The sequence below is a fragment of the Cnephaeus nilssonii genome, assembly GCF_951640355.1.
Source record: "Cnephaeus nilssonii genome assembly, chromosome: 18".
Lineage (NCBI taxonomy): Eukaryota > Metazoa > Chordata > Mammalia > Chiroptera > Vespertilionidae > Cnephaeus > Cnephaeus nilssonii.
In genome coordinates this window covers 45,253,761-45,273,246 of record NC_137089.1, presented here as the reverse complement: position 1 = coordinate 45,273,246, position 19,486 = coordinate 45,253,761, and the positions used below count along the sequence as shown (strand labels likewise).

General features: G+C 42.4%; 1 protein-coding gene across 1 annotated transcript in view; it reads right to left on the bottom strand.

Moving 5' to 3' along the window:
- FER1L6 (fer-1 like family member 6) overlaps positions 1 to 19,486 on the bottom strand; it is a 98,510-nt gene that overhangs the window by 58,738 nt on the left and 20,286 nt on the right. Inside the window, exons 10-15 of the mRNA XM_079795808.1 lie at positions 18,358 to 18,710; positions 13,137 to 13,245; positions 12,246 to 12,429; positions 7,619 to 7,739; positions 6,929 to 7,029; positions 2,989 to 3,079 (exon numbers count right to left, since the gene is read on the bottom strand). Of these exons, the coding sequence (XP_079651934.1) occupies positions 2,989 to 3,079; positions 6,929 to 7,029; positions 7,619 to 7,739; positions 12,246 to 12,429; positions 13,137 to 13,245; positions 18,358 to 18,710 (959 nt within the window). The remainder of the gene's footprint in view (positions 1 to 2,988; positions 3,080 to 6,928; positions 7,030 to 7,618; positions 7,740 to 12,245; positions 12,430 to 13,136; positions 13,246 to 18,357; positions 18,711 to 19,486) is intronic.

Genomic DNA, 19,486 nt, shown 5'->3' with positions numbered 1-19,486 from the left:
ACAGAGAGGAAGGGAGAGGGATAGAGAGTTAGAAACATCGATGAGAGAGAAACATCGATCAGCTGCCTCCTGCACACCCCCTACTGGGGATGTGCCCGCAACCAAGGTACATGCCCTTGACCGGAATCGAACCTGGAACCTTTCAGTCCGCAGGCCGACGCTCTATCCACTGAGCCAAACCGGTTTCGGCTAGGGTAGGAACTATTATTCCCATTTGACAGCTGGGGAAATAGAGTAATGCAGCTCTGAGAGGCAGAGCTGGAGTTGACTTCCAGCTGAGTCCAAGTCCTTGATTATTGTGGATGCTTCCAAACCTAGGTGGCATCATTTGAGAAATGCCACCAAGGAACTCAGCATGAGTGATTGAAACACCCAAAAGTGTTTACTTGGATTCACTCGCTCAGTCCATGTTTATGTGCTCAAGGAAAAACCCCAAATACTTAACAGTGATTTCAAAGGCCCTGAGTGAGTTAGCCCTGCCTACTCCCCACTTCCTCCCATAGTGGTTCACTCATCGTGCCCCAGGCACAGTGATCCTCAGGAGGTCCGGACACATGCCAAGCTTGGTTCCTTTCTCAGGACTGGTGTGCTGGGGTTTCCTCTTGCTCAGATGTTCCTCTTAGACTCTGCAAAGCTGGTTTCCTCTCTGGCCTCAACCACTACATTACATGGCCTTTTAAAATTTCCTTCATCATCGTAACCGCCTATCATTTTTATTTATCTATTGTTTGCTTGTTTATCTGTCCTCTCCACTAAAATGCAAACTCCCCTAGGACAGGGATCTCCTCTGTCTTGTTCTTACTGGGTATTCTCAGTGTCTAGCAGAGTTCCCGGCACATTGTAGGTTAAATATCTGTGGAGTGAACGAACCAGTCAATAACTTGATAAGAAAAAAGGGGATGGTTCAGACAGAGGGAACAACTACATATGACGTCACCTAATCGTTGAGGGTTCAAAATTGCTGGAGCATAGATATATGGGAAGGGAGTAATGGGAGAGAAGTCTGGGGTGCTAGGTTGGAGCCAGACAGTAGACAGCCCTGTACATCATGTAAAAGAAATCTGGACTTTGTCTTATGAATGATTAAGATCTCTAGTGACTATTTTAAGCAACAGTGATCTAGTCAGGTTTGTGTTTTAGAAAGCCCATTCTGGTTGTGGTAGGGAGATGGATTAAAGGAAAACTACTGCAATAGTCTAGACCAGAGACATGAAGGCCCTCAGCTTAGGCAATGAGTTTGGGGATGAAGAAGTGGAGTTAGTTCCAGAGTCTTTGAGGGGCAGAATCAACAAGGCCTGGGGTTGAACTGGCTGTTTAGGATGAGAGGTAAGGATTCCAAGTTGATTCTTAGGCTTCTGACTGGAGCAATGAGTGTAGCTGGCAGGATGGGGAGCAAGTTTAGGTGGGAAGATGGTGGGTTGAGTAGGTATGTATATTGAGTCTGTGGTGCTGTGAGACAAGCAAGTGGCATGTCCACTAGGAGGTTGGAAATACAGGTCTGGAGATGAGGAGGTAGAGCTGGGCCACTGCAGAGACATTGAAATCATGGACTTGTTCAGGCCAAGGAAGGGCAGACACTGAGAAGACAGCAGGGCTGTGTGGGCAGTGGCAGTGGGTGACATTGTGGAGACAGGGAAGGGTGGTCCGAGGAGCTGAAGAACTGGACCAGGAAGACGACCTTGTGTACGGTGAGGACCTGGCCTCCCTGGGAGTACAGAAAATGAGTACACAAACCTTCACTTATTTTGCTGGAAAGAAGGATGAACCAGGAGTTCTGAGACTTGAGTTTTAGTCTCTAGACAATGATGAAATAGCTGTGACCTTTAAAAAATCGTTAAATCTTTCTGGGCCCCACTCACATCTCTAAAATATATCTGGCCAGGCAAACACTGAGTCATTGTTCTTTGCAGGATTATCATGGCCTCATATAAAGTGTCCCTTGGTGCCATTGCTGGAACTGAAGTTTGGAGGTGAGAGAAGCCACGGTCTGACTTGGCCTGGCATTTCTCAGTCATCCCTCATTCTGCAGGACACAGAGGCGTACCAGCTACAGCCTGTTCTCAAGAAGTGCTTACATCTTCTAAAATATTTATTTTTATTTTTAAATTACAGTTGACATACAATCTTATACTAATTTCAGGTGTACAACCTCATAATTAGACATTTACTTACAAAGTGATCACCCCAATAAATCTAGTACCCACCATACATAGTTATTACAATATTATTAACTATAGTCCCTACGGTGTACTTGACATCCCCGTGACTATTCTGCAACTACAAATTTGTACTTCTAAACCCATTCACCTTTTTCAGCCACCCCACTAACCCTTCCAGCAGCCATCAAAATGTTCTCTGTGTCTATGGGTCTGTTTCTGTTCTGCTTGTTTATTTTGTTTTTTAGATTCCACATATAAGTGAGATCATCTGGCATTTGTCTTTCTCTGTCTGACTTATTTCACTCAGCATATACCCTCTAGGTCCGTCCACATTGTTGCAGATGACAAGATTTCCTTCTTTTCTATGGCCACATCATATTCCATTGTGTACATATGCACCACTTAGGAAGTGCTGACAACATTTAACACAGTTCTTAATGGGAGGAAACCAAGAAGAGGAAGACTAGTTATTTGTTTTGTTGTTGTTGTTCTTGTTTTTGCTCTCTCAGCTTGTGAGACAGAAGGTCAAGTGAAAGAATCTACAGTCTTTTACAAAATATAAATATCAAGAAAATGAAGAGGAAATCCATCAGAATAGGATGCAGGACTAACTGGTAGTCTCCTAGCTCATTCTTGTAAACATTCAATAAATGCTAGTCCCTTTCCAACTCACCCATATATTCTCTGTTCACTTGTGCCTTTATATAATGCAAATGTATAACCTTGAGAACCTTATCCTCAGGTAGTCTATGACCTATGCCTCATCCATGAGGTTTATTTTTAAAGCACGTTTCAATTCTCTTCAAAGTATAAATAGATTTTCACATACCAGCTCCTGCCAACAGAGCGTAAGTCGTTTCTTATCTAAAGTGGTTTGGTTCAACATCTTGGGCTTTTTTTCTGCCTCAGAGATAAAGGCACTGAAAGAGAAGAAGAATAATTTTGAAACCTACTTAGTGACAATCCATTTATATAATTCTAGAGATTTGCAAATATACTTTCTATAATACAATGATAAAGTTAATGAAGCCACAAAACCAAGATTTTTCATTTAGGATTAAGCAATGATGCACTAACTTTTCTAAGCAACAAAATGAGAATTTTTTCTTATCTGGGAAAAGTGATACCCAGACTTCACATGGGGAACAGATGCTGGTTTTTCCAGTTTTTCCAGTACATATCTATTGTGACTGCTGTCCTAGTTCATAACAAAAATACACAAAATAAAGCAGTTTTCCATCATCTAGCAAATTTAACACACACCAAAAGGGCCCTGAAAATTGTCTGCAAAGCAAATATCTTAGACTCAATATTTCGATGTGCCTTCACAGCTTAAAAATTGTACAAAGGACTGAATAGCAACATTTTGAGGGATAACGTTAAAAATGTGTTCAATCGGAAAATGGTAAAGATTATGAATGCAATGGAAGAAGAAATATACATGGCTTGGAAATATATATGACTTGGGAAAATGAGATATTGTCCATTAGCGATAACCTAAAGGCAATACCATTTTCATCTATTAAAAATGTGGTAGTAGACCAGGTTGGTGAAGCTGTGGAGATGGAGTCACTCCCCTCCATGATTCTAGGAGCAGGTAAATGGTTATAATGTTCAAGAGGCGATTTAATAGCACCAATCAACATTTAAATGTCTATATAATTTGATCCAAAAATTACACTAGACTTCTATCCTTCAACAATAACTGAAAATCTTTGTAAGAATGCATTTATGCAGTAATCTTTGCTGTGGCATTGTTTATAGGAGCAAATCAATGGTGACAACTTCAATATTAGGGACTGCCTCTGACACGCATCACGGATTGAATATTGAGGATGAATGTTATGTCCTGCTACAGAAAGATGCCAGTGATGTATTGTTGAGTGAGAAGGCAGCCTGCTGAACAAAGTGTGTGCTATCATCTGTGAAGAAGGACAGTATTTTTGTGGATGTGTGTGTTTGCAAATGCACAGGAGAAAATCCAGGAGGACAAATTCCAAGTCCTTTCTGGAGAGTGGGATTGGAGAAATAATTGAGAAAACGTCTACTTTATACATCCCTGCATTTTCTTTTTCTGTAAGATGAGCATGTAGTGTTTCTATGATAAAAAAGAAAAAAGAACAAAAGGGTAAGTCTAAGATGCCACATCTCCCCATGCTCTGACTGTGGCAATTGGAGGCCTCATCCAAAACTCTCTTTGGGTGTATGGTCAAGTTACATTTTCTCTTAACTTTAAAAAAAAAATTAAAAGCGTTATATTTTGTAGAGGGAGTCTTGTTTTTACATGTCTATCTTTCCTAGAGGCACTAGGAATTTCATTCCCCTCCCCTCCCAAGATGGACCAGCCCAGGGAGATATGGAGGACAGTTCTGACTTCTGATCTCTTTCCCTTATTCTTAGGGGAAAAAAATTACTATTTCCTCATCAAAATCAGGGTAAATGACCACAGCACATGTTTCTGTTCATTCTTCGTCTTTCAGTCCCAGCCTGCTGCTGGCTGTGGGCAGCCTTCTCACCCACATGGCAAATGGTCTGTCCCTCCTCAGGGAAGCCCAAAGACCAGCTGCTCAACCATGAATGAGTTTGGGGGACCAAGAAGCCCACCATGACCTCAGGTCCAAGTTGCTTTCTCAAATCCAGGTTTACCAGATATAAAACTAACATTTTCATCTCATTCCAACCCTCATGAATATTTTTTCAGGCGATTATGAAATTGAAAGGGGAATGATTATCATCCCAAGTAACCCCCAATACAGAAAAGTTATTGAACTATTAATTTGCCACAGTTTCTGGAAATATGAGATCATGAAGCTTTTTAAAGATGCTTAAAAGAAGTCCTGGCCATTGTTGCTCAGCTGGCTGAGCATCATCCTATGCGCCAAAAGGTTGCTGATTTGATTCTTGGTCAGTGCACATATCCGGGTTGTGGGCTCCATCCCCAGTAAGCAGGCATACAGGAGGCAGTCAATCATGTTTCTCTCTCACATCAATGTTTCTCTCTGCCCCCCTCTCTCTCATCCCTCCCTTCCTCTCTGTCTAAAATCAATAAAAATGTTTTTTAAAAATACAGTTGTTTATTTAAAAAATAATGCTTAAAAGGAATTGCAGGTGGCACTTAGCTCACAGCAAGAGTAGCACTGATATATATTGCTTCTACTATGAAAAACAATAAAGAAATTAAAATAGAAAGAAAAACACTACATACTTATTTTTTTCTTTTCTTTTTTTTAAAGTAAAAATGCTTGGGTAGTTGGGAGATTAGGAAAGCCAGAACTTATCAAACAGAATACCAGAAAGTCGCTATCCCCTATCTACTCATTTTTGTCTTCCAGCAACTGAATAGCCACCCCTTTTCTATTAATTCCATTATGACAGATTCTCATCTTTGCTCCACTCCTGACTTAATTTCAAGAGTTAGTCCAAGTGCGTCCTTGTGTAGTAGACAGATCTAACATGACCCCCAAAGATCTCCATCTCCTATTCTTGTCATTGTGTAATCCCCTCCCATAGAATGTGCACTGGACCCAGTGACTTGTTCATAATAGAATACAGCAAGAGTGTGATGGGATGGCATTTCCAAGTTTGGGTCTGAGAAGACCGTGACTTCCATCTTGCTGGCACGCGCTCTCTGACTCTTCGCTGGCTCACTCTGATGAAGTCAGCTGTCATGTAGTGAGAGTTGGTGGAGAGGCCCAAGTGGTGAGGAACTGAGGCTGATTTCTAACCAATCACTACACAGGAACTGAAGTCCTCAACCCAACAGTCTGAGAACTGAATTCTGCAAATAACCAGCTGAGCGATCTTGGAAGCAAACCCTTCCCGGATGAGCCTTGAGATGACCCAGTCAGTGCCTTGACTGCAGTCTGTGAGAGGCTCTGAGCAAAGGACCCAGCTAGGCCACACCTGACTCATGGCCAACAGAACTGAGTCTATGAACAGAGATAATAAATACTGTGTTAAGTCACTGAATTTGAGGGTTATTGGTTATTCGGTAATAAGTAACTGATACCATATTTTTGAGTCACTGTATTATTCATCTCTTGCAAAAAGAGTCATTAATTGGTTCCTATTAATGTGATATATGATGAATTCTATTAAATAATATTTAATAGAACTTATCCATCTCATTGTCAATATAATTGTTGAGTGTTTACCAAATGCAAAAAAAACCATGCTGGGCACTACCACTGCTGGCATTTTTCTTTTTTTAATATATTTTTATTGATTTCTGAGAGGAAGGGAGAGGGAGAGAGAGAGAAACATCAATGATGAGAGAGAATCATTGATCGGCCACCTCCTACATGCCCCCTACTGGGGATCGAGCCTGCAACCCAGGCATGTGCCCTTGACCTGAATTGAACCTGGGACCCTTCAGTCCGTAGGCCTATGCTCTATCCACTGAGCCAAACCAGCTAGGGCGACCAGGGATCAAGCCCACAACTTTTTTGGTGTACAGGACAATGGGACAACACTCCAACTGACTGAGCCACCCTGCCAGGACACTGCTGGCATTTTTTCTTGTTTCATAAAGAGTTTCAGCAGTAAGTCTTTTTTATCTTCTCTTTTCTTTCCCCCTTTGCCTTAGGTTTTAGTTGTTAATGTTTCAGGAAGCAACAGTAATCCCACTTGTGCCAGCTAAATTACTGAACAAAATAAAGATGGATGGAAAATTCTGAAATGCCCATCTGAATGCATGCAAATGGACTACTTTCTAAGATAATTAAAAGCTGATTCCATATACGCTCAGCCCCCCACATGCCAGCTGGTACCTGCTTTGACTGATGAAGTCATTGAGCACCGTCTTCATTTTCTCCTCTGGTGCTTCCTCTGAAATCTTGATCAATTCTTTCACTTCTTCTATACTTTCTTCCTGAAAACAAACCACAGAGGTGGAGAAATGAGAGGTGAGAATGAGACACTGTAGTGGAGATATTGATTGTAACACCCCAGAAATAATATATAGCTATTTTTTTTGTTTGTTTTAGAAATGAAGGAAGATTTCCCGTTTTCTTGTATCTGAACTGGAAAGTACTCCTGCATGCTGACTTTTAATTTTCCTTTTCTTAACTGGATTCAGGCTGATCTTGTAGGGAACTGTCCACCATGTTAGGGTCTTAGGCTTTTACAGTAGTTGAAACCAGGATCTATCAATTTTGTGGGAGAACTGTCAATCCCCTGCTCTTTGGAGATTAGAAAAACAGCCTACCATAGGCCCTACACCAATAAGAAGCAGAGCAGGGATCTGAATTCAGATACTTTAATTTAAAGTCCAGGGATTTTGTAAAATGTATTCTTATTCCTCTGGGTCCATGTGGTAAGAGGGGCCATGTGTCCTCCAAATGCAATAACTTCAATTTATTTGTATTTAAACTGAGGTCAAGACCTTCTACTGGGTGGATAAAAAATCCTTTGGCCTCCAGGTTCCCAATGATCAAGTCCATGGCCTGTTAGTCACCTACCAGCAGGTCCGCCATTTTCTCCAGCATGTTGGACCAGTACAGCCTAAACGTCTGGTCTCCCCAGGAACTGATAAAGTAGACACAGGGCTTCTTGGCCTCAAATGGCAAGTAGTTGTAATTTCTGTGAAAACATATTAGGACGTAAGTTGGCAATCAAGTGTTTTCAGGCAATTCCAGCCACAGGTTCATGTTTTGTATGTTCTATGTGGGGTGGGCGAGGGGTGTTGACAAAACTATCAAAGTATTATTAATTCCATCCTTAGCCTATACTTGGGGACTCATGAAAAATAAACAATGAACAGTGATGTGGCTGAGGAGAGGGGAGGTACTAATAGCTACTGCTATCAGACTCAGGGCAAAACTGGAAATGATCAACAGAGGGCAGAATTTATCAAGCAAGACTTCTTCAAGGAGGAAGGTTTTAAATTGAGAGAGGAAAGAAGGGGGGAAATGGACATTTTCCCTTTAATGTCTATAAGCTGGGCACTGTGTAAGGATCATTTGAGATAACAGATATAAATGTATTTTGAAACTGCTAGAGAAATGTAAGAGGGTAATACTCTTAATGAGGATAAAAGCATATGCCTCAAACTAAACTTCAGTATCGCATGGCTTCCCTGCCATCCACCCATCCACCCATCCAATATTTATTGTTACCAGGCATTAGTGCTAATGATGTAGGTGACTCACTTGGCTAAGAAGGGACGAGAGAGATGTCAAAGTACCTAGAAGGGGAAATATAGTGCCAAAGAGAATTTTGAGGGGGACAGTGGAGTATGCTTAAATGTGATGAGGAAAAGACAGTTAACAGGATGAGACTGCAGACAGGAAAGAAGGAACGAATTTGTAAATTTCAGTTCCTAAGAAGGGAAGGAATGGGAATGTAGGCAGGTGAGGTGGGAGCAGCTGTAGCAAAAAGTTTCCTCATGACAGCTATATTTGTAACTAGTTTTCCCCCCAACCTCCTTGTAATTTTCCCATAAACCCCAGGTCTGTGTAAAAAAAGAAATGTGGAAGGAAGGTCAAAGCAAATGTCTTGAAATGGGTATGGTGGGACAGACCGGTCAGCCTGTTTGGAATGACATGTTTATGGTGGGGGCGGAGCGGGGGGGGCGGGAGGAAGGGGGAAAGGGCGAGAGAGATGTTTCCATCCCAAAAAGCTAAAGAGAACTTTAGCCTGAAGGAATGCATGATTGTTCTTTTTAGCTCTCCAACCCGAATTTCTTTTGGAGATCATGCCCCATGGTTTGTTCTGTAGAAAATAAACCAGCAGGTGCCCATTTATAAGAGAAGCCAAATAAATTCTTGGCAGAAACTCAGGTTGTTATTACAGCAAGAAAACAAAAAAAACTAAAGAGGTTAGAACCAAACTGCTTGTATGTCTTTTTAAAATTATCACACTGAGAATCCTGCAGCTGAATAAATTCCCTCTCAATGTTGTGCTTTGTTCTAAGGTTTCTTTGGTTTGGATTATTTTGTGCTAATGATGTTCAAGGCCTTTGTCTCTTTGGCTCCCAGGGTCCTCCTGGTCTCACTGGGTCTAGGTTTCTCAGGTAAATTACAGTGCAGATGGAGGACAGCAGATGGGAGGGCACCACGTCGCCAGTGGAAAGAGAAGGCTGCCAGTTTGAATGACTGCCCTGACACACGATCAGCCTTGTGACTTTGGTCAAGGGTAGGCCTGGAATCCGAGAATCAAATAATGACCCATCATTAGGTGTCTGTGCTCCAAACGCATTGTCGAGCTCCAGCCCAATACATAAATTCATGTGAATGCATGTGTTTTGCAAAACTGGAAGGCCCAGAACAAACACACGGTGGTATTTTAAGTGCTATGCTAAACCACCCCTTATAAGATGGTATTTTAATGAAGGCAACAGACAAATAAATTGTGTGTATGTGTGTACACATGTGTGTAGGGGTCTATTATAGACACAGGATCTTCCAATTCAGTTGCTGCCACCCTAGCGTGCCACTATGTGGACAGAACCTCAATATAGTGACTGAGAAACATACAGAAAGGCCCCAAACACTAGCGTGACTTATTTTGGTCTCCTCGAGCCAGCTGCTCAGACTAATATAAGGTCCATCCAAGGTTGCCTTTAGACCATCTCCTCCCTAACCTCCCCACACTATATCCCCTGACATTGTCACCAATGGTCAACAACAGGCTAGTCCAACAAGGTAAGGGATGTTCTCACCACCTGGTCCCAGTGAAAGAATGCAGAATACTTCTGGTTAGTTTCAGAGAAGAGCTTTAGATCCCGTTACAGGATCCACTCACTGATGTCCTCAGTTTTAAAAATGGACAGAGACGCTATTATGGGACTGGGAAATTTGGGGTTCTTTATGGTGTGTGTAAAGGAGGATGGACAGACAAGTATGGCTGCCAGAGAGCCCAAAAAAGGCCCCAAAGAAGATGGTCTATGGCCGTGGTCGGCAAACTGCAGCTCGCGAGCCACATGTGGCTCTTTGGCCCCTTGAGTCTGGCTCTTTCACAAAATACCACGGCCTGGGCGAGTCTATTTTGAAGAAGTGGTGTTAGAAGAAGTTTAAGTTTAAAAAATTTGGCTCTCAAAAGAAATTTCAATCATTGTACTGTTAATATTTGACTCTGTTGACTAATGAGTTTGCCAACCACTGGTCTATGGGAAGGGGTAAGATGGTCCATGGGAGGGGGAGATGGCCCCATGAGAGGGACAGGATTTAGAAAACATGGGGCATGCTCAAAAGGGAGAGGACAACAATTAAGATTATTTTCACTTACTCCTTCCTACTCTTTTCCAAACTCTCTCTCTTCATTTAAGCCCCTTCTCATTCTTTAGGATGTCACCTTTTCTGTGACCTTTCCAACTCGTCAATTCCTCCCTAAGCAGAGTAGTCACCCTCCCCGCTCTCTCTGCTTCCATAATACTCTATGCCCAACCCAGTTATAGCAACTCCTTAACTCGTTTGGAAACAGTTATGAGCATCTATATGTGCCAGGTACAGAGAGGAGCAGAAACACAGGGGAATAGCACAGGCCCTGCCTCAGAGTGCTCACAGTCTAACAGGGACACAGACAAGTGAACATGTCTTCATGCGGTATCATCAGTGCTTGGAGGAGGTGAGTGTCAAGTCCAAATCAGACTTGGGATTCAGGAAAGGGAACATGGTCTTTGTCTTGAAGGTTAATGGGAGCCAGCAGTTCTGAGGAGGGGATTTGTTGCCTGGCAAAGGAAAGAGCGTGTTTAGAAAGACGAGAAGCAGCAGTTTGGGGAACTGCCAGGGCCATTGTGTGGCTGGAGAAAACGTGGAGTTTGGGAAGTGACTGAAGATGTTGGCAGAGAAGTAGATGGGCATTGAATAACCAAGTTATGGCTTCTGAAATTAATCCTGAAAGCCACCGGCCGCCCATGGATGATGCCAATTGGGGAGTCACTGGTTCAGATAGATAGTTTGGTAAGTTTCTTGAAGAACATTCAAGCCAGGTAATGGTTTTTAAATAATGCAGATGAAGATGCCAACTCTCTGAATTAAGAAATGGCAACAGATATAGGAAATACTTAAGAACTAGAATTGATCATACTTTATTGCTGATTGGATGTGGGTAGGAAGAAAAAAGAGAATGACAATTTTGTGGTTAGAAGGACTCAGAGGATGGTAGGACCAGTCTATGAGACTGGAAAGATGGGAAGAGAAGCAACGTTGGCTGCATAAACCATGAGCCTGCTGAATAATCTATGGGATGCCAAGGGGATGCTTGGATCTGTGCCAGGAAAGAAGGCTGTCTGGGGAAATAGATTGAACCCTGGTTCTACTAATAGTGGTCAGTGAGCCATGGGTCCGTGCCCAGAGAGAGAGTTTAGATGGAGAAGAGCAGAGGGTGAAGAGCTCTGGTGATGTGGTCCAATCTCCTTGCATGTAAACGAGAAGAGCAATGTGCTCTTGTGAGAGTCCCTGCAGATCATGAAGTTTTCATTCAAGGCCACAAGGCTCAGAACACAGAGGTCTCTCACTATGTGTGGCTTTCCCTTATTCTCATCAATCCCTTGGTTGGTGCTTGAACCACTTTCTTAAAACCAAATTCTATAATTTTACTTCACTTTGCATGTTGAGATTTTATATGGGTTCGAGATCAGTAAGGGTACATGTAGGTGCTGGCTGTTTTCTGACAGCATTTTCTAGTGGCTAACAATTTTTTGAGTTCTTCAGTTGGACTGTGTCAAAGTAAAATAAGAAATGATGTATTTACTAATGCCACTAAATTGAGTTTGCATAATAGCACATAACTCAGATGAATATAACTGTTAATACGGTTTGGATTGAATTTTTAAATTCTGGCCTTCCTACCTGTTGTGCATCAAAGTTCTAGAATAAAGGGAACTTCAGATCTGATCATAATAATCATCATCATTGCTCTGCCCTTAAGTGAATCACCTGGATGTGTCATTTGGAGAGTTGTTGACATGTAACTAAGGATTCAGGAGAGTGGCACTTACCATGGTGGCCTGACATATGCTTGCTCCCATAACTAAGATTAACAATAATAATAATGTTTCTGGTTTTAGGGAAGAACTGAAACTAACAGTCCCAGAAATTGGTCAGACTCCCACTGTCAGAAACTGTTGCTTCTGGCATCTCCTACCTGTTTCCTTCTGTCACGAGTGGCTTCTCTGGGTGAGTGGTGGAGACCATCGGGATGGCAACCTCCTGCGCTGTGTCCCTTTCTCCTTCTTGCAGCAGCGGAAGGGTGTCCTCCTCAGCTGATTCAGCTGACTTCTTCTTACTCCCGTGATGGGAGCCTCCATCAATCAAGTTCCCAAAATTACCTGCAGAGGCAGTAGCAAGGGGAGAGGGGCCAGGTGTCAGTCAAGAAGCAGAATCAGGCTGCTTGACATAAGGGATCCAAGTTCATGTCCTCCCAGGGTAGGGAAATAAGATCTCAGTATGAAGGTGGGAAGAGCATGGTCAGACCAAAGAAATAAGACTGACAATGACAATAAGCCATCATCTATATCCATGTTATGTCTTCATTTGTAAAAACTACTTAAGTTACAAATTAACTGAATTCCATCTCTGTTTCTTTCTTTGAAACAGAGATTTCCAGATGTGAATTAAGACCTTCTCTGATGGAATATCCTTTCTTGCAATAGTTTTTCCAGATGTGCATGAGCCCAGAAAGATTGCTGGGAGTTATAATAACAGCACCACTATCTGCATGGCACTATGCCTGCACGATCCATTAGACCCTTGAAACAGCTCTATGAGAAATTATCATTATTCCTATTTTATAGATGAAGAAACTGAGACCCAGAGAAATTAAGTGAGCCTAGTATAATGGAGCCAGGTTTAGTAACTCAAATCTGTATGAATCCAAACTGTACTCTTAATATGTTTTTTAAAGTATGAAAATAAATCTATCCCTTATGTAGAAACACAAGAATTTTTACGCAAACAAGGAATTTTTAATTGTTTTCTCAGGAAATGGTTGTACAGCCCATGTCATGTGCCAGGCACTGTGCTTGGCCCCACTTACCAATAGAAACTTCAAAGCTAATGGGTTTATCTCCAATCTTCCGGTCAATCATGGTGGCTTCAAAAAATGCTCCGAAGAGTAAAAATTCCTCATATTTTTCTGGTACAATCTATAGAAAGAAAAAGTATATATGAGATAGGCCTGATTCCTTATATTTTATCATTAGGAAGCTGATGCTAACCTGGTCCAGGGTAATTCATAGGCATTTGAGTCTCAGTGTCAGCCTGAAACGGCATATACTTTCCCCACTAATCAGACAGGAAGGAACCGGGACCTGCAAATTGCACATCCAAATTCAATCATTTATCTAGAATGTAGTCTCAACCTTCAGAGCTTGTACCTTACAACAAAAATGTCCTTTTTAGGATATTTATCTATTTATTTTTATAATTTTTCAATTACAGTTGACATTCAATATTATTTTATACTAGAGGCCCAGTGCACAAAATTCATGTACTGGTAGGATCCCTAGAGGCTGCCAGCTGGGGCCTCCCTCCCTTCCCCCAGCTGGCCCTGCCCCCTGGTTGAACTCCCAGATGACCTCCATATGACACTTTTATTATATAGGATTAGTTTAAGGTGTACAGCATAGTGGTTAGATATTTATATAATTTACAAAGTGATCCCCCCATCAGTCTAGTGCCCCCCTGGCACCATACCTAGTTATTATAATATTACTAACTATAATTTACATCCCTGTGGTATTTTGCAACTGCTAATTTGTACTTCTTAATTCCTTTACCTTTTTCACCCAGTTCCCCAACTCCCCTCCCTTCTGGCAACCATCAGTCTGCTCTCGAGTCTGTTTTAATTTTGTTTATTTTGTTCATTAGATTCCACATATAAGTGAAATCATATGGTATTTGTCTTTCTCTGACTTATTCCACTTAGCATAATACCCTTTAGGTCCATTCATGTTGTCACAAGTCATAAGATTTTATTCCTTTTTATAACCAAGTAACATTCCATGATACACACACACACACACACACACACACACACACACACACACACACACTAGAGGCCCGATACACGAAAATTCGTGCAAGAGTAGGCCTTCCTTCCCCCTGCTGCCGGCACCGGCTTCCTTCCGGCATTTGGGACCCAGGCTTTCCTCCTCCGGCTGCCTGTAGGCACCCAGGACCTGGGCTGCTTCCCTCCTCTGGCCGCCCACAGCACCCAGGCCTCGGGCTGGCTTCCTTCTGGTCCCGGCTTCGTCAGGAAGGACGTCCAGAATGACGTCTGGAAGATGTCCTGTCTAATTAGCATATTACCCTTTTATTATTATAGATCTTCTTCTTATATAACTTCTTCTTTATCCAATTGTCTATTGATGAGCATTCTTTTATTTTAAAACATAAGCTTGGCATATTATCTTTCTAAGATGCTGTTGTGAAATAGAAATATGGAATCACCTTCTGGTGGGTAGGCATTAGGAAAAAAGAAAACCAAAGATGAGATACTCAGGTATAGGATTAAGCCCCTACATTTAAGCATAGTTTAATGGATTATACAGGATGGTCACATGCATTATATGTGTTCCTCTTAACAACCCTGGGAGATCAACATTTGGACCATTCCTATTGCACAGATAAGGAAATTGAGGATACAAAGCTTGAGGCTGAGTTAGTAACTTTCCCAAGTATTCTGATCACAGATCCAGTGCTCTTTGAATTCTAAACATGTGCTTAACTCAAAGTCAGGCTTTACTCCCAGAAATAACACAAGCCCAGATTAAAGGGGTAGAGGGCTAGGCACTCACATGAGCATCAGCCAGTCAGGTGCACACCGGGTGGGCTACACGCACTGTGGTTGCTCTGTGAGGGGTGCAGGGCCCAGAAGCACAACGATGTAAATTGCTTTTACACTGAAAACAGATTTGGAGTTCATCTGCTCCAACCTCTACCTTTTACCTGAATAAACTAAAGCCCAGAGAGACAGTAAGGGGCTGGCTTGCTAAGATCACACAGCAAGTTAAAGACAGCCAAGATTTGAGACCTGGTCTCCACTGCCTTCTCACGCAGCCTGCATTCTGAAAGACTAGACTGTGACAGGTGTTAACCTAAAAATAGAAATCCGAAGTGAGAGGCAACAAGCGCTTATTTGAGATCCAGAAGAATTGCAATGTGGGGAAGCACTGATTCAGACAGAAACCCAAATAGTGTTCCAATTCCAGGGTAAAGGCAAGGGGTTTTTAAGAGAAAGAGAAGGGAAATAATTACATGAATAGAAGAAAGGAATTTCTATTGGTGCGAATAACTTACGTTACTCTTTAGCTGTACATGACTGGTTACTGATTCTAAGGGATGCCTACAATTTTCAGCCTTGTGGAAAGGGGTCTGCCTTCCTGTTAGCTCCACAAACAGTTGTTTGGAAGGCAATGCGGCTCTGGCCCAGTCCCGGGGTTGTTTTGCCCAGTTCACACTTTCCAAAGTTTCAAGGAATAAGACGTATGAGGCAGTTCCATTCTAACATGGCTCCACTTATGCCAGCTTCTCACACAGGTCACCAGACAGGAGCCATCCCAAGATAGCACACAGCTATTTACAAATGACTCCTATTGACATGGAACAGGCTGATGCCTCAGGGAGCAGATGTTGCTGGGACGGGTGACACAGCATCACATTTCTGAGCCAAGAGGCTGAATGAGCCGGAATCATGTAATCTGTGCTTCCTTGTTTTGTGATTGGATTTATTACACTCAATGGAAAAATCAGTAAGATTCCTCTAAGGATCAATGCAGTTGTGATCTCAGAGTTTAAAGAGCCTTGTTCCATCGAGAACCTCGAACCCTGACCCTCAGAGAGCCAAAGGGTTTCCACACCATTAGGTGGAGGTCACCCCTTCCTTCACACAGGAGCCTCCTGCGCCCTCAGCATCAGCAGGAAATGTCTCTGTTGACCAGAAAATGCCGGACAGGGTGGGGGCCCAGTGCTGGACCTTAGTCACAGAGCACACACCCCTCCCACCTGCTGCCACTGTATCCATTGGCTGTAAACCAGCCACTTATCTCACTTTCCTGGGGCCAGGTTTACTCTCTGGGAGGAGGGCAAAAATTACTCAGAGACCTGGAGGGAATGTAGGCTGTGTGGGCTGGAAGAGGGACAGCAGGCTCCACAGCCAGACAAACCCTCTTCAAATCCCAACTCTGCTACTTCCCAGCTGGTGAACTTTGGGCAAGTCATGTCCACTCTCCAGGTGTCCCTTTCCTCGCCTGTGTACTAACCATCACAATGGGGCCTACAGGGGAAATGAGATCATCCATTTAGTACACATAAAACTTACATGTGTACGTGCTACAAATGGCAGTCATGACAAGTATTTCAACAGATTACAATTCATGTCTTAAGCCTACCCATCCTTCAAGGTTCGACTCAAATGGCTCTTCCTTTTGGAAGCATATCTTGACTCCCTGAGCTGGAAAAATAATAATGGCAATGTTTACCAACTGCTATTATGTATCGGATGTGGTATTAAGAACTTTACCTACATTATCTCATGTAATTCTCATAACTACCCTGGGAGGGAGATATTTTATTATACCCATTTAAAGATGAGGACACTGGAGTCCCGTGAAAGATTAAAATATCTGTCTAATGTGACTAATATTTACTGAGCACTTTCTGTGTGCCAGTCTCTATTCTAAGTACTTTGCATGTATTAATTCATCAAATCTTCTGAATGAGCCTATAAAGTAGAGGTTATTGTTGGAATAAAGCATCAGAAGCTTAAGTCACTTGCCCAAAGATTCAAACAGAGGCAATGTTTTTCTACGTGGCAATCCCTGTTTAGAAAAGAATGGCCAGTCTTGACAGCAGGAAATATTGACACAGGGTCAGACTTAGGGGATATCAGCTTAGATGGCTACTAAACTACCCACAATTTCTGGCAAAGTCCAAAAAAGTCAAGTTTCCAAAGTTGGCATGTATTCTCAAGAAACACACAAACACAATCACCTCAAGGCAATGTCATTCTTAACAACAAACTAACAGTACACATTTCCAGAGAGTATTTCCCAACATATAATTTCAGAGGGGAGGGCTGGGGAGGCTGACAAAATACTCAAAATTACGTCACCAACAATGGGGTAGAGCGCTCTAAATAGCTGCGCACTGGTGGTGGGAGCAAACCATAGCATCATAGGTAACAACAACAGCATTGCTAGGAGCTCTGAGCATTTTGCAGGCATTCCCTCACTTACCCCCAGGGGATGCCTATCAGAGAGGGACTATTACTATCCCATTTTGTTGATGACCAAACTGAAACACGAAGGGGTGTTATTAGTAACAGAGCCATGAATAGAACCAATCCCCAGTATTTCTAAGCATGTGCTCCAACCTCTCCCCCACAATTTCTTAAGATTTATTAGGTCCCAGCAGTAAAAATAAGTGGACCTTCCAAGGCTAAGGTCACCCACATGCTACAATCCTTCAGTCTGTCTTTCCTAGGAAAGCACAGCTCTGGGAGACCCGCCATCACCTCCCTTCCCCACCCCAAATGACTGTCTGGTTGATCTGAGAAACACACCCCCACAGGCGGAACCATCCAGGCTGAGAGCTGCAATCCACCCACCCCCTGCTACTAACAAAACAGAAAGTTCTCTCATTTGCTTAAACTACGAAGTACTGTTACTAAACTAAACAGCTGAGAGGTTATTCACAGTTTGTGTTCATCCTGAAGCCCAAGATTTGTTTTCCATAACAGAACCAGGCTGGAAAATGCTAATGTGCTTCATATTAATAAGCAAAGATAAGTGTTTTCTTGAGTTGTGATTTCCCCACAGGCTTGGGCAAGGGAATAGGTTTCTCAATGTCTTGTGTCCCAGCTTGTCACCCACGCTTCCTCCTCCCATCCTTTCTCCCACATTACCTCCCATCCACAGCATGGCTGAGCTAAAAACAAAGCTAAACAAAATAGGCCACATACATAGTTCAGTTGATCACCCCGCCACCCACTCCCACCAGCTCCTCCAGAGAACTTCTATTTCTCTTTTACTTTGGTTTCTATGGGAATTGTGTTTGGGGGGGACACCAAAGGAATTATTGGCAGCAGATGGGTGTGATGTGTGCGGGAAGAGGCAGAGGATTCAGAAAATGAGGCTGAGCCAACACACATTTCCGGGGGTGGGGGAGGGGAGGGGTGAGAGCGCCGCAGGCCTTTGGGAACCTGTGGCAGGTGCTGCTCCGCTTTGGCTTTACTTCACAGGTGAGTTGAGACTTACTTCTGGGGGTACGTCGAAAGGTTCCACCTCGACCTCGGTTGAGTTGGTTTTGTCTGAAGACTGCTGGGGTTTTCCACTGTCCGTTTTGTCACCCTTGTCTTTACTTGAGCCTTTGGAAGATTTGGAGTCTTTGTCCTTTGAAGACAACTTGAGGTCCTTGAGTGCCTTGGAAAATTTAGACTCCTGTGCCCCTCCCGAGAGGATTTCCACAGCAATTTCTACCAAAATTCTGCCCCTGAATGACACGCCTTCTCCAAAGCCTTCATTCATTTCCTGGTAGTCGTCCATCAGACTGTGGTTCCTGGGTGAGCCATACAGGTTAATCCAGGCAGGTCCAAAGGTAGGTAGAAAGCCTAAAAAGATCCCAAACTTTAGTTGTGTGGTTATATTTACAAGTTGATTATTTTTTTGTTTTATGAAAGTTGTGCACATTCACTTAGAAATATAAAATATACAGAAAAGACAAGAGGAAATATTTACAGTCTATGTTATCACCAATAGATAGTCATAATTACCATTTTGCTATATTTCTTTCTAGTCTTTCTTCCATGCAAATGTCTGTACTTGTTCACAGTTGAAATAATCTTATGACAACCAAGATTACTCTACCTAGCAAAGCTTTCATTTAGCATTGAAGGTCAGATAAAGAGCTTCACAGATAAGAAAAAGGTAAAGGAGTTCATCACCACCAAATCAGTGTTACATGAAATGTTGGAGGTTATTCTTTAGAAGAGAAAGAAGAAGAGGAAGAAAAAAGATAAAAAATATGAACAATAAAATGGCAATAAATACATATCTATCAACAGTTGAATCTAAAAATTGAAATAAATGAACTAGGAATCTAATGAACAAAATAAACTGATGAATAAAATAGAACCAGAGGCATGAAACCATGGAACAGACTGACGAATCTCAGAAGGAAAGGGTAGGGGGGAAGGTGGGAAGAGATTAACCAAAGATCTTATATGCATATATGCAGTACCTATTGACACAGACAATAGGGTGGTGAAGGCCTGGGGCAAGGCAGGAACTGGGTGGAGGGGGACAAAGGGAGGGAAAAAGAGAGACATCTGTAATACCCTCAACAATAAATATTTTTTTTTAAAGGGAAAAAAGAAAAAGAAATAAT